This window comes from Oncorhynchus nerka, unplaced genomic scaffold, assembly GCF_034236695.1.
Source record: "Oncorhynchus nerka isolate Pitt River unplaced genomic scaffold, Oner_Uvic_2.0 unplaced_scaffold_3847, whole genome shotgun sequence".
Lineage (NCBI taxonomy): Eukaryota > Metazoa > Chordata > Actinopteri > Salmoniformes > Salmonidae > Oncorhynchus > Oncorhynchus nerka.
In genome coordinates this window covers 4,872-19,612 of record NW_027037449.1, presented here as the reverse complement: position 1 = coordinate 19,612, position 14,741 = coordinate 4,872, and the positions used below count along the sequence as shown (strand labels likewise).

The 14,741-nt window shown below is 47.5% G+C and overlaps 1 protein-coding gene across 1 annotated transcript; it reads left to right on the top strand.

Annotated features, from left to right (window-relative positions):
* The first annotated feature begins 5,147 nt into the window (after positions 1-5,147).
* Positions 5,148-13,231, top strand: LOC135566646 (immunoglobulin-like domain-containing receptor 2). The gene is made up of 2 exons (XM_065014315.1): positions 5,148-5,465; positions 13,010-13,231. The coding sequence occupies exons 1-2, from the start codon at positions 5,243-5,245 to the stop codon at positions 13,213-13,215; spliced, it is 429 nt and encodes a 142-aa protein (XP_064870387.1). The 5' UTR covers positions 5,148-5,242; the 3' UTR covers positions 13,216-13,231.
* The last annotated feature ends 1,510 nt before the right edge of the window (positions 13,232-14,741 follow it).

Sequence of the window (14,741 nt, the reverse complement as noted above, 5' to 3'; positions counted from 1 at the left end):
TGAACCACTGAACCACCTCTGCTACATTCTGTTCAGAATCATATCAAATAAACTCAGTGAATCATTGTTACTGTAATTTAATTATGCCAATGTGTTTTAATTAATTGAAAACCCTTCATCTATTTTATGAGAATTTGTAAGATTCTTGTTTGCATAAAATAGACGTAGACCAGCCGTTTCAATAATAGGTAACAGAATTTATTCTCGGAGCGCGCTCCCACGTTACCACGAGCAACAGTTTATATACAATAACATGATGTCATTTCATTGCTCCTAAAATGAATCTCCTCCTCCAGACCGGGTCAAAGGGAACTTTAAAAGTTCATTCTTAGTTCATTCTGACCCCCCAGCACATACACAGGACACACAACACAACTGAGTTCATTCTGACCCCCCAGCACATACACAGGACACACAACACAACTGAGTTCATTCTGACCCCCCAGCACATACACAGGACACACAACACAACTGAGTTCATGCTGACCCCCTAGCACATACACAGGACACACAACACAACTGAATTAACTTTTTGACCCCTCAACATTATCGATCACCACTTAGCTGACAGTTCTAATTAACAGAAAACCTAGGAATGCACTCACTTCCTTATCTAAAACACCCCAGAGCTCAGTTTCGTTGGTTCAACCATAGGTTAACTACCTTATCTGTTTACTTAATCCACAACCCATTTCTTTCTTCCTAGTTGGAATGGTGTTCATTAACTTTAATTACTCCTTGTCCGTGTCACACAATCCCTTCTTATGAACTCATATTGTTAATCAGATATAATAAAACAGAGTATAAGTTTACTTAGTTACAGTTATATTTGAAATGGGGATATTGTTTATTAATTTATTCATAATAATTCTAACAATCAGATACAGACAGAGTGAATCAGCTGTTTTATGTTTTTAGGCTTTGAGACTGTGGTCATAGTGACCACTTGTGTTAAGTGTGGGGGGATTTACTCCATCACCACACTGGTAAACCCGGGTAACTGGTATTTAAAATGAAAGATTACCACACCAGCAACATATAATTCTGTTCATTTTGTTGAGTCAGATTGCATATTAAAATTACAGTCTGCTCTACTGCAGAAATGCTGTTTGTTCGTCCTAAATGGTACCCTATTCCCTACATAGTGCACTACTTTTGAGACATATGGGCCCTGGTCAAAAGTAGGGCACTAAATAGGGTGCCATTTGGGACACAGACCGTGTTCAATTGTACAGACAGCAATTGAATTGGAACAGATCCTGAGAAACTCTGATTTCTCTTTCTGAAACTCTGATTTCTCTAACCGTTACCTGACCACCTCTGATCCTCTTTCTGAGTTCAGACCTTTCAGTAGCCTCGGCCCCAGCCTGGGCCTGACACTAACCGTACAGATACCTGTTGAGGATGAAACCACCTCTGCTCCTCTTTCCCAAACAAGGAGACAAGTAGATTTCAGCGGTCCCGTCATGTCCCTTATCCAAGCAGACATACAGTGGGGAGAACAAGTATTTGATACACTGCCGATTTTGCTTGTTTTCCTACTTACAAAGCATGTAGAGGTCTGTAATTTTTTATCATAGGTGCACTTCAAATGTGAGAGACAGAATCTAAAACAAAATCCAGAAAATCACATTGTATGATTTTTAAGTAATTAATTTGCATGACATAAGTATTTGATAACCTACCAACCAGTAAGAATTCCGGCTCTCACAGACCTGTTCGTTTTTCTTTAAGAAACCCTCCTGTTCTCCACTCATTACCTGTATTAACTGCACCTGTTTCAACTCGTTACCTGTATATAAGACACCTGTCCACACACTCAATCAAACAGACTCCAACCTCTCCACAATGGCCAAGACCTGAGAGCTGTGTAAGGACATCAGGGATAAAATTGTAGACCTGCACAAGGCTGGGATGGGCTACAGGACAATAGGCAAGCAGCTTGGTGAGAAGGCAACAACTGTTGGCGCAATTATTAGAAAATGGAAGAAGTTCAAGATGACGGTCAATTACCCTCGGTCTGGGGCTCCATGCAAGATCTCACCTCGTGGGGCATCAATGATCATGAGGAAGGTGAGGGATCAGCCCAGAACTACACGGCAGGACCTGGTCAATGACCTGAAGAGAGCTGGGACCACAGTCTCAAAGAAAACCATCAGTAACACACTATGGATTAAAATCCTGCAGCGCACGCAAGGTCCCCCTGCTCTAGCCAGCGCATGTCCAGGCCCATCTGAAGTTTGCCAATGACCATCTGGATGATCCAGAGGAGGAATGGGAGAAGGTCATGTAGTCTGATGAGACAAAAATAGAGCTTTTTGGTCTAAACTCCACTCGTCGTGTTTGGAGGAAGAAGAAGGATGAGTACAACCCCAAGAATACCATCCCAACAGTGAAGCATGGAGGTGGAAACATCCTTCTTTGGGGATGCTTTTCTGCAAAGGGGACAAGACGACTGCACTGTATTGAGGGGAGGATGGATGGAGCCATGTATCGCGAGATCTTTGCCAACAACCTCCTTCCCTCAGTAAGAGCATTGAAGATGGGTCGTGGCTGGGTCTTCCAGCATGACAACGACCCGAAACACACAGCCAGGGCAACTAAGGAGTGGCTCCATAAGAAGCATCTCAAGGTCCTGGAGTGGCCTAGCCAGTCTCCAGAGCTGAACCCAATAGAAAATCTTTGGAGGGAGCTTAAAGTCCGTATTGCCCAGCGACAGCCCCGAAACCTGAAGGATCTGGAGAAGGTCTGTATGGAGGAGTGGGCCAAAATCCCTGCTGCAGTGTGTGCAAACCTGGTCAAGAACTACAGGAAATGTATGATCTCTGTAATTGCAAACAAAGGTTTCTGTACCAAATATTAAGATCTGCTTTGCTGATGTATCAAATACTTATGTCATGCAATAAAATGCAAATTAATTACTTAAATCATACAATGTGATTTTCTCGATTTTTGTTTTAGATTCAGTCTCTCACAGTTGAAGTGTACCTATGATAAAAAATTACAGACCTCTACATGTTTTGTAAGTAGGAAAACCTGCAAAATCGGCAGTGTATCAAATACTTGTTCTCCCCACTGTAGTTAACACAGTCTAGGAGAAATGAAGGCTCTTCTTCTGACTAGCCCAGTTCCAGCCTCAGAACCTCATGTCACAGGTGGGAAACCTCCTGAGGGCGATACTGATAATGACGTTGCACGCAGGGCTACCTCATCACGAGAGCACGAGTCCCACTCACCTCCACTACACGCAGTCAGTGTCACGCCCTGGCCATAGAGAGGCTCTGCACTCCAGACCTCCGGTGCGCCTCCACGGTCCAGTGTGTCCTGCGCTGGCTCTACGCACTATGCCTCCAGTGCGCCTTCATAGCCCAGTGCGTCCTGTGCCAGCTCTCTACACTCACTGAGCTAAAGTGGGTATCCAGCCAGGATGCGTTATGGCAGCTCCACGTACCAGGCTTCCAGTACGTCTCCTCAGTCCGGTGAGACCTGTTCCGGCTCCACGTACAAAGCCTCCAGTGATGATCCATGGCACAAAGCCTCCAGTGATGATCCATGGCATGAAGCCTCCAGTGATGATCCACGGCACAAAGCCTCCAGTGATGATCCATGGCACAAAGCCTCCAGCGAGGAGCCATAGCACTAAGCCTGCACTGATGATCCATGGCACGAAGCCTCCAGCGTTGATCCAAGGTCCAGAGCCTCCAGCGACGGTCCCCAGTCCGGTTCCCAGTCCGGAGCCTCCAGCGACGGTCCCCAGTCCGGAGCCTGCAGCGACGGTCCCCAGTCCGGAGCCTGCAGCGACGGTCCCCAGTCCGGAGCCTTCCCAGTCCGGAGCCTCCAGCGACGGTCCCAGTCCGAGCCTGCAGCGACGGTCCCCAGTCCGGAGCCTCCAGCGACGGTCCCCAGTCCGGAGCCTGCAGCGAAGGTCCCCAGTCCGGTTCCCAGTCCGGAGCCTCCAGCGATGGTTCCCAGTCCGGTTCCCAGTCCGGAGCCTCCAGCGATGGTTCCCAGTCCGGTTCCCAGTCCGGAGCCTCCAGCGATGGTTCCCAGTCCGGAGCCTCCAGCGACGGTCCCCAGTCCGGTTCCCAGTCCAGAGCCTCCAGCGACGGTCCCCACTCCGGAGCCTGCAGCGACGGTCCCCAGTCCGGTTCCCAGTCCGGAGCCTCCAGCGATGGTTCCCAGTCCGGAGCCTCCGGCGAGGATCTGCGGCCCGGTTCCTCCAGTGAAGGTCCATGCACCAGGGCTGCCACCAAAGAGGAGGGATCTGCGGGCGGAGGGGGGTCTACATCCCGCACCGGAGCCACCGCCATAAGGGATGCCCACCCGGACCCTCCCCTTTAGAGGCAGGTTTTGCGGCCGGAGTCCGCACCTTTGGGGGGTACTGTCACACCCTGGTATTAGAGAGGCTTTTATTCTCTATTTTAGTTAGGCCAGGGTGTGACTAGGGTGGGCATTCTAGTTTCTCCATTTCTATGTTTTCTATTTCTTTGTTTTTGGCCGAGTGTGGTTCCCAATCAGAGGCAGCTGTCTATCGTTGTCTCTGATTGGGAATCATACTTAGGCAGCCTTTTCCCCACCTGTGTTTTGTGGGTAGTTGTTTTCTGTTTCGTGTTTCTGCACCTGACAGAACTGTTTCGTTTTTTTCACTTTGTTATTTTGTTTGAGTGTTTTTGAGTAATAAAGATTAATGAACACTTACCACGCTGCGTTTTGGTCCATGCCTTCCGACGACAGACATTACAGTCAGACTAGCCTACTCTTGCTCTATTTCACGTTGATGGTAACAGTAAGGTTGTATTTAACTGTGTTTTAGGAGCTTTGTGAGGCTGGAGGTGAACATTCACTAGATGATGTAATTACCGGTTGGTCTGAAGTGCTGGTCTCGTGGTGAATGTAAGAGGGCGGACAGGGCCACACTGCTGATCTGGGGATTTCTCTCTATATGTCAGTTCACAGTGACACTGCCAGCTAGCCAGGTCCCAGATCTGTTTGTGCTAAGATGTCATCTCCTTGAAATGGCAATTAGTGACTCCTCTCTGTCTCTGTCTCTGTCTGTCTGTGTCTTTCTTTCTCTTCTCTTTCTCTCTCTCTCTCTCTCTCTCTCTCTCTCTCTCTCTCTCTCTCTCTCTCTCTCTCTCCACCAGATCTCCCATCTAGCTCAGCCATCCAGGTCTCCTCTCGTGAAGACAAGAAGTATGCCACGCTGTTCCAGTCGGTGGTCCTGCCGTGTCAATACTCCAGCATGTCCACCCAGACGCCTGTGATCCAATGGTGGTACAAGTCTTACTGCCGCGACCGCACCCGCGACGCCTTCAGCTTCCCGGAGGGCCTGGGGGTAAGGGGCTCCTCGTCCCATGTAGACTGCTCCGATTCTAGCCGCACCGTCCGCGTGGTGGCCTCCGTCACCGGATCCTCCATCACCCTGGCCGAGCACTACAAGGGCAGAGATATTACTATCATCAACAGTAAGACATGGCACTCAATACTACTGTTGTTGATGATGCTATTACATCAGGAGGACTAGATGTCCAGGGAGGCTGGCCAGGTCCTCTAGATAAAAGACATGTCACTAGTGTTGTTGATGATGCTATTACATCAGGCGGACTAGATGTTCAGGGAGGCTGGTCAGGTCCTCTAGATAAAAGACATGTCACTGGTGTTGTTGATGAGGATATTACATCAGGAGGACTAGATGTTCAGGGAGGCTGGCCAGGTCCTCTAGATAAAAGACATGTCACTGGTGTTGTTGATGATGCTATTACATCAGGAGGACTAGATGTCCAGGGAGGCTGGCCAGGTCCTCTAGATAAAAGACATGTCACTAGTGTTGTTGATGATGCTATTACATCAGGAGGACTAGATGTTCAGGGAGGCTGGCCAGGTCCTCTAGATAAAAGACATGTCACTAGTGTTGTTGATGATGCTATTACATCAGGAGGACTAGATGTCCAGGGAGGCTGGCCAGGTCCTCTAGATAAAAGACATGTCACTAGTGTTGTTGATGATGCTATTACATCAGGAGGACTAGATGTCCAGGGAGGCTGGCCAGGTCCTCTAGATAAAAGACATGTCACTAGTGTTGTTGATGATGCTATTACATCAGGAGGCCTATATGTCCAGGGAGGCTGGCCAGGTCCTCTAGATAAAAGACATGTCACTAGTGTTGTTGATGATGCTATTACATCAGGAGGACTAGATGTCCAGGGAGGCTGGCCAGGTCCTCTAGATAAAAGACATGTCACTAGTGTTGTTGATGATGCTATTACATCAGGAGGACTAGTTGTCCAGGGAGGCTGGCCAGGTCCTCTAGATAAAAGACATGTCACTAGTGTTGTTGATGATGCTATTACATCAGGAGGACTAGATGTCCAGGGAGGCTGGTCAGGTCCTCTAGATAAAATACATGTCACTAGTGTTGTTGATGATGTTATTACATCAGGAGGACTAGATGTCCAGGGAGGCTGGTCAGGTCCAGCAGATCAAAATAAAGATCATGTAGATAAAGGTCACAGTTGGTTGAGGTCACAGGCAGGTCACAAGGCTGCCTCTCTTCTCAATTCCATAACACACACGTTGACATGCACCCACCCACATGCGTGCTGTGAGGTCCTCTGAAGAGACACTAAGAGGGTGTTGTGGAGGACAAGCAGGGTGATGAATAGGAAGAGACGTGATAGTCCGGCGTCCCATTGTGACATAGCTACATGGGGGACGCTCAGCCCGAACACGCACCTCCCCACAATCCCCAGCCAACGCGGCTCCACGTTCTCGTCTTCTATGCGTTTTAATGTGTTGACAGTTGGAGAAATTGCTTGAGCCATGCTAAGAATTCAAAGTATGGAAGTCAACGGTCCGACATTCTAGAACACTGCTGTGTGTACACATACATCTTTTGGACTCTGATAGCCACTTTAGACTCAGGCATCGGTGAGCAGAGAAAGATAGAGATGGATAGAGTAAGAGGGAAAGATGGAGAGAGAGAGAGAGGCGGAGAGGGAGACAGAGAGAGAGAGGGGCGGAGAGGGAGACAGAGAGAGAGAGGGGCGGAGAGGGAAACAGAGAGAGAGAGAGGGGTGGAGAGGGAGAGCTGCAGAGAGAGAGAGAGGGAGCTGCAGAGAGAGAGAGAGAGCAGCAGAGAGAGAGAGAATGAGAGAGAGAGAGCTGCAAAGAGAGAGAGAGAGGGAGCTGCAGAGAGAGAGAGAGAGAGCAGCAGAGAGAGAGAGAGAATGAGAGAGAGAGAGCTGCAAAGAGAGAGAGAGGGAAAGATGGAGAGAGAGAGAGAGAGAGAGAGGCGGAGAGGGAGACATAGAGAGAGGGGCGGAGAGGGAGACAGAGAGAGAGAGGCGGAGAGAGGAAACAGAGAGAGAGAGAGAGAGAGAGAGAGAGAGAGAGAGAACTGCAGAGAGAGAGAGAGCGAGGGGTGGAGAGAGAGAGAGAGAGAGAGCTGCAGAGAGAGAGAGAGGGAGTTGCAGAGAGAGAGAGCTGCAGAGAGAGAGAGAGAATGAGAGAGAGAGAGAGCTGCAAAGAGAGAGAGAGAGAGGGGCGGAGAGGGAGACAGAGAGAGAGAGAGCTGTAGAGAGAGGGGCGGAGAGGGAGACAGAGAGAGAGGGAGGGACGGAGAGGGAGACAGAGAGAGAGAGAGAGAGCTGTAGAGAGAGGGGCGGAGAGGGAGACAGAGAGAGAGGGAGGGACGGAGAGGGAGACAGAGAGAGAGGGAGGGACGGAGAGGGAGACAGAGAGAGAGGGAGGGACGGAGAGGGAGACAGAGAAAGAGAGAGGGGCGGAGAGGGAGACAGAGAGAGAGGGCGGAGAGGAGACAGAGAGAGGGGGAGGGACGGAGAGGGAGAAAGAGAGAGAGAGAGAGAGCTGTAGAGAGGGGGCGGAGAGGGAGAAAGAGAGAGGGGGGGATGGACCTGCAACTGGACTCCAGATTTATTGAGCTGTAAATCAGGATAAGAATCCTCTCTTCTCCTGTGACCAGATGGACAAAAGAGGATTTTTTTCCCACATTGCTGTGCTTTAATGTTGTCCTCTCCCTCACACCTTGTTCTCTCTCTCTCTCTACCCCCCTCTTTCTCTCTTCTCTCTCTCCCCCCTCTTTCTCTCTTCTCTCTCTCCCTCTCTCTCTCTCTGTCTCTCTGTTCTCTCTCTCTCTACCCCCTCTTTCTCTCTTCTCTCTCTCTCCCCTCTCTCTCTCTCTCTGTCTCTCTGTTCTCTCTCTCTCTCTACCCCCCTCTCGCTCTCTCTCTCTCTCTCTCTGTTCTCTCTGTTCTCTCTCTCTCTGTTCTCTCTCCATCTTTCCCTCTCTGTCTCTCTCTGATGTGAGGCTTTTAAAAGGAGCTCTCTCTGTTCTCTCTCTCCATCTGCCTCTCTCTGATGTGGGGCACTTCAAAAGGAGCTCTCTCTCTCTGTCTGTTCACTGTGAAGTCAGCCTTAATGGTTTGGCTCCTCTGGTGAACCCTGGAGTGGGCACAAACACATTGAACTTCCTACCCTGTTCCAAGAATCTGTGGAGTAAGGATGGAGGAGGGGATGGGGGGGATGGAGGAGGGGATGGGGGGATGGAGGAGGGGATGGAGGAGGGAGGGGATGGGGGATGGAGGAGGAGGGGATGGGGGGATGGAGGAGGGGATGGAGGAGGGGATGGGGGATGGAGGAGGGGATGGGGGGATGGAGGAGGGGATGGAGGAGGGGATGGGGGATGGAGGAGGGGATGGGGGGGATGGAGGAGGGGATGGGGGGTGGGGGATGGAGGGATGGAGGAGGGGATGGAGGAGGGGATGGGGGGGATGGAGGAGGGGATGTGGGGGTGGGGGGATGGAGGGATGGAGGAGGGGATGGGGGGATGGAGGAGGGGATGGGGGGTGGGGGATGGAGGTGGGGGGATGTACACATCAATATACACATCAATATACACTATACACATCAATATACATATCAATATACACTATATACATCAATATACACTATACACATCAATATACACTACACACATCAATATACACATCAATATACACTACACACATCAATATACACATCAATATACACTACACACGTCAATATGCACTATACACATCAATATACACATCAATATACACTATACACATCAATATACACTATACACATTAATGTACACATCAATATACACTATACACATCAATATACACATCAATATACACTACACACATCAATATACACTATACACATCAATATACACTACACACATCAATATACACATCAATATACACTACACACATCAATATACACTACATACGTCAATATACACATCAATATACACTATACACATCAATATACACATCAATATACACTACACACATCAATATACACATCAATATACACTACACACATCAATATACACTACATACGTCAATATACACATCAATATACACTATACACATCAATATACACTACATACGTCAATATACACTACATACGTCAATATACACATCAATATACACTACACACATCAATATACACTATACACATCAATATACACTATACACATCAATATACACTACATACGTCAATATACACATCAATATACACTATACACATATATATATACACTACACACATCAATATACACATCAATATACACATCAATATACACTATACACATCAATATACACATCAATATGCACTATACACATCATGTTCACATCAATATACACTACACACATCAATATACACATCAATATACACTACACACATTAATGTACACATCAATATACACTATACACATCAATATACACATCAATATACACTACACACATTAATGTACACATCAATATACACTATACACATCAATATACACATCAATATACACTACACACATCAATGTACACATCAATATACACATCAATATACACTATACACATCAATATACACTATACACATCAATATACACATCAATATACACTATACACATCAATATACACTATACACATCAATATACACTATACACATCAATATACACTATACACATCAATATACACATAAATATACACTATACACATCAATATACACTACACACATCAATGTACACATCAATATACACTATACACATCAATATACACATCAATATACACTATACACATCAATATACACTATACACATCAATATACACTACACACATCAATATACACTATACACATCAATATACACTACATACTTCAATATACACATCAATATACACATCAATATACACTACACACATTAATGTACACATCAATATACACTATACACATCAATATACACATCAATATATACTATACACATCATTATACACTATACACATCAATATACACATCAATATGCACTACACACATCAATATACACATCAATATACACTATACACATCAATATACACTATACACATGTGAGTGATATCTGGAGTGGTCTCCAGAGTGATCTGCAGAGTGATCTCCAGAGTGATCTGCAGAGTGATCTCCAGAGTGATCTGCAGAGTGATATCCAGAGTGATCTGCAGAGTGATCTTCAGAGTGATCTGCAGAGTGATCTGCAGAGTGATCTGCAGAGTGATCTCCGGGGTGATCTGCAGAGTGATCTGCAGAGTGATCTCCAAAGTGATCTGCAGGATGATCTCCAGAGTGATCTCCAGAGTGATATCCAGAGTCATCTGCAGAGTCATCTGCAGAGACATCTGCAGAGTGATCTCCAGAGTGATCTGCAGAGTGATCTTCAGAGTGATCTCCAGAGTGATCTTCAGAGTGATCTCCAGAGTGATCTCCAGAGTGATCTCCAGAGTGATCTGCAGGATGATCTCCAGAGTGATCTCCAGAGTGATATCCAGAGTCATTTGCAGAGTGATCTCCAGAGTCATCTCCAGAGTGATCTCCAGAGTGATCTGCAGAGTGATCTCCAGAGTGATCTCCAGTGATCTGCAGAGTGATCTGCAGAGTGATCTCCAGAGTGATCTCCAGAGTCATCTGCAGAGTGATCTCCAGAGTGATCTGCAGAGTGATCTCCAGAGTGATCTGCAGAGTGATCTCCAGAGTGATCTCCAGAGTGATCTCCAGAGTGATCTCCAGAGTGATCTGCAGGATGATCTCCAGAGTGATCTCCAGAGTGATATCCAGAGTCATTTGCAGAGTGATCTCCAGAGTCATCTCCAGAGTGATCTCCAGAGTGATCTGCAGAGTGATCTCCAGAGTGATCTCCAGTGATCTGCAGAGTGATCTGCAGAGTGATCTCCAGAGTCATCTGCAGAGTGATCTCCAGAGTGATCTGCAGAGTGATCTTCAGAGTGATCTCCAGAGTGATCTGGAGAGTGATCTCCAGAGTGATCTGCAGAGTGATCTCCAGAGTGATCTGCAGAGTGATATCCAGAGTGATCTCCAGAGTGATCTCCAGAGTGATATCCAGAGTCATCTGCAGAGTCATCTGCAGAGTGATCTCCAGAGTGATCTGCAGAGTGATCTCCAGAGTGATCTGCAGAGTGATCTCCAGAGTGATCTCCAGAGTGATCTCCAGAGTGATCTGCAGGATGATCTCCAGAGTGATCTCCAGAGTGATCTCCAGAGTTATCTTCAGAGTGATCTCCAGAGTGATCTGCAGAGTGATCTCCAGAGTGATCTGCAGAGTGATCTCCAGAGTGATCTCCAGAGTCATCTCTAGAGTGATCTCCAGAGTGATCTGCAGAGTGATCTCCAGAGTCATCTGCAGAGTGATCTCCAGAGTCATCTCCAGAGTCATCTCCAGAGTCATCTCCAGAGTGATCTGCAGAGTGATCCTCCCTGAGACCGGGTCTGGTATCTCATACGTCTGTAAGTTAACATGGAGGTAAGGTACAGCGGAGGTTTATGCAGAAGGAACTTGTAAACTAAAAGAGTGCAGTGTGTCGATCTACGAGACTTCAAAGAGGCCCAGACTTCTTTCTGATACAGAATGCAGTGACGTGTACTGCACCTATTGTCCATAATAAAGTGTAGTGCAATATTATAAACTGTACCAAATGGGTTCAATACAGTGGCATGTTAATAGATATCCACTAAAACTCTTTTCTGGTTGTCCATAGGATTTGAGACTTGCAGTCTCCTAACCCACAGCCCCACCTCCAGCCCGACCCCCAACAGGAAAGGCTGTTCATTATGCTTGTCTCTTCCTGTCCCTTAAATAGGTCTGTTTACATGTCCGCCTCACAATGGATTGACTGGTCTGCTGAAAGTCTCCCTCCACAGAGTCCACCCGACCTCTCGCCTCCTTTACTGTTTATCACAACTCCTCCGTGGACTGTGTCAGACACAATGTTCCCTCGTCCTCCCCCTAACTGGCCAAAACAAACCAGTTTCTCCGTTCCTCCTTGTCGATCTTGATATTTATATTCTCAGTTGAAACCCGAGGTGACATATTTGAGACTTCACATGGGCAGTTAAGGAATGTTGTAAGGTAGTTTTACAGAGTGATGTTTGACAGAGTGACGTGTTAGATGTGATGTTTGACAAAGTGATGTTTGACAAAGTGATGTTTGACAGAGTGATGTGTTAGATGTGATGTTTGACAAAGTGATGTTTGACAAAGTGTGGTTTGACAGAGTACTGTTTGACAAAGTGTGGTTTGACAGAGTACTGTTTGACAAAGTGATGTTTTACAAAGTGATGTTTGACAAAGTGATGTTTGACAGAGTGATGAGTTAGATGTGCTGTTTGACAGAGTGATGAGTTAGATGTGCTGTTTGACAGAGTGATGTTTAACAGAGTGATGTTTGACAGAGTGATGTTTAACAGAGTGATGTTTGACAGAGGGATGTGTTAGATGTGATGTTTGGCAAAGTGATGTTTAATTAACAGAGTGATGTTTGACAGAGGGATGTTTAACAGAGTGATGTGTTAGATGTGATGTTTGACAGAGTGATGTGTTAGATGTGATGTTTGGCAGAAGGATGTTTAACAGAGTGATGTTTAACAGAGTGATGTGATACTTCTTTTCTTTTAATATCTTCTGTCTTCCTCCCCCTCCCTCTCTCCAGAGGCTGACCTGCGTATCGGGGAGCTCCAGTGGGGAGACAGTGGGGTTTACCTGTGTAAGGTGATCATCTCTGACGACCTCGAGGGCAGGAATGAGGCCCCTGTGGAGCTTCTGGTGTTGGGTGAGTCCTCAACTCCCCTTCTCAGCCCTACCCTCTCCTCCCTCCAACCCTCCATCTCTCCCAGTCATCTACCACCCTGCCTCTGACCTACTGTCAGGTTGATCTCTCCCAGTCATCTACCACCCTGCCTCTGACCTACTGTCAGGTTGATCTCTCCAGTCATCTACCACCCTGCCTCTGACCTAATGTCAGGTTGATCTCTCCCAGTCATCTACCACCCTGCCTCTGACCTACTGTCAGGTTGATCTCTCCCAGTCATCTACCACCCTGCCTCTGACCTACTGTCAGGTTGATCTCTCCCAGTCTGACATCTACCACCCTGCCTCTGACCTACTGTCAGGTTGATCTCTCCCAGTCATCTACCACCCTGCCTCTGATCTACTGTCAGGTTGATCTCTCCAGTCATCTACCACCCTGCCTCTGACCTACAGTCAGGTTGATCTCTCCCAGTCATCTACCACCCTGCCTCTGACCTACTGTCAGGTTGATCTCTCCCAGTCATCTACCACCCTGCCTCTGACCTACTGTCAGGTTGATCTCTCCCAGTCATCTACCACCCTGCCTCTGACCTACTGTCAGGTTGATCTCTCCCAGTCATCTACCACCCTGCCTCTGACTTACTGTCAGGTTGATCTCTCCCAGTCATCTCCCACCCTGCCTCTGACCTACTGTCAGGTTGATCTCTCCCAGTCATCTACCACCCTGCCTCTGACCTACTGTCAGGTTGATCTCTCCAGTCATCTACCACCCTGCCTCTGACCTACTGTCAGGTTGATCTCTCCCAGTCATCTACCACCCTGCCTCTGACCTACTGTCAGGTTGATCTCTCCCAGTCTGACATCTACCACCCTGCCTCTGACCTACTGTCAGGTTGATCTCTCCCAGTCTGACATCTACCACCCTGCCTCTGACCTACTGTCAGGTTGATCTCTCCAGTCATCTACCACCCTGCCTCTGACCTACTGTCAGGTTGATCTCTCCCAGTCATCTACCACCCTGCCTCTGACCTATTGTCAGGTTGATCTCTCCCAGTCATCTACCACCCTGCCTCTGACCTACTGTCAGGTTGATCTCTCCCAGTCTGACATCTACCACCCTGCCTCTGACCTACTGTCAGGTTGATCTCTCCCAGTCTGACATCTACCACCCTGCCTCTGACCTACTGTCAGGTTGATCTCTCCAGTCATCTACCACCCTGCCTCTGACCTACTGTCAGGTTGATCTCTCCCAGTCATCTACCACCCTGCCTCTGACCTACTGTCAGGTTGATCTCTCCCAGTCTGACATCTACCACCCTGCCTCTGACCTACTGTCAGGTTGATCTCTCCCAGTCATCTACCACCCTGCCTCTGACCTACTGTCAGGTTGATCTCTCCAGTCATCTACCACCCTGCCTCTGACCTACTGTCAGGTTGATCTCTCCAGTCATCTACCACCCTGCCTCTGACCTACTGTCAGGTTGATCTCTCCCAGTCATCTACCACCCTGCCTCTGACCTACTGTCAGGTTGATCTCTCCCAGTCATCTACCACCCTGCCTCTGACCTACTGTCAGGTTGATCTCTCCCAGTCATCTACCACCCTGCCTCTGACCTACTGTCAGGTTGATCTCT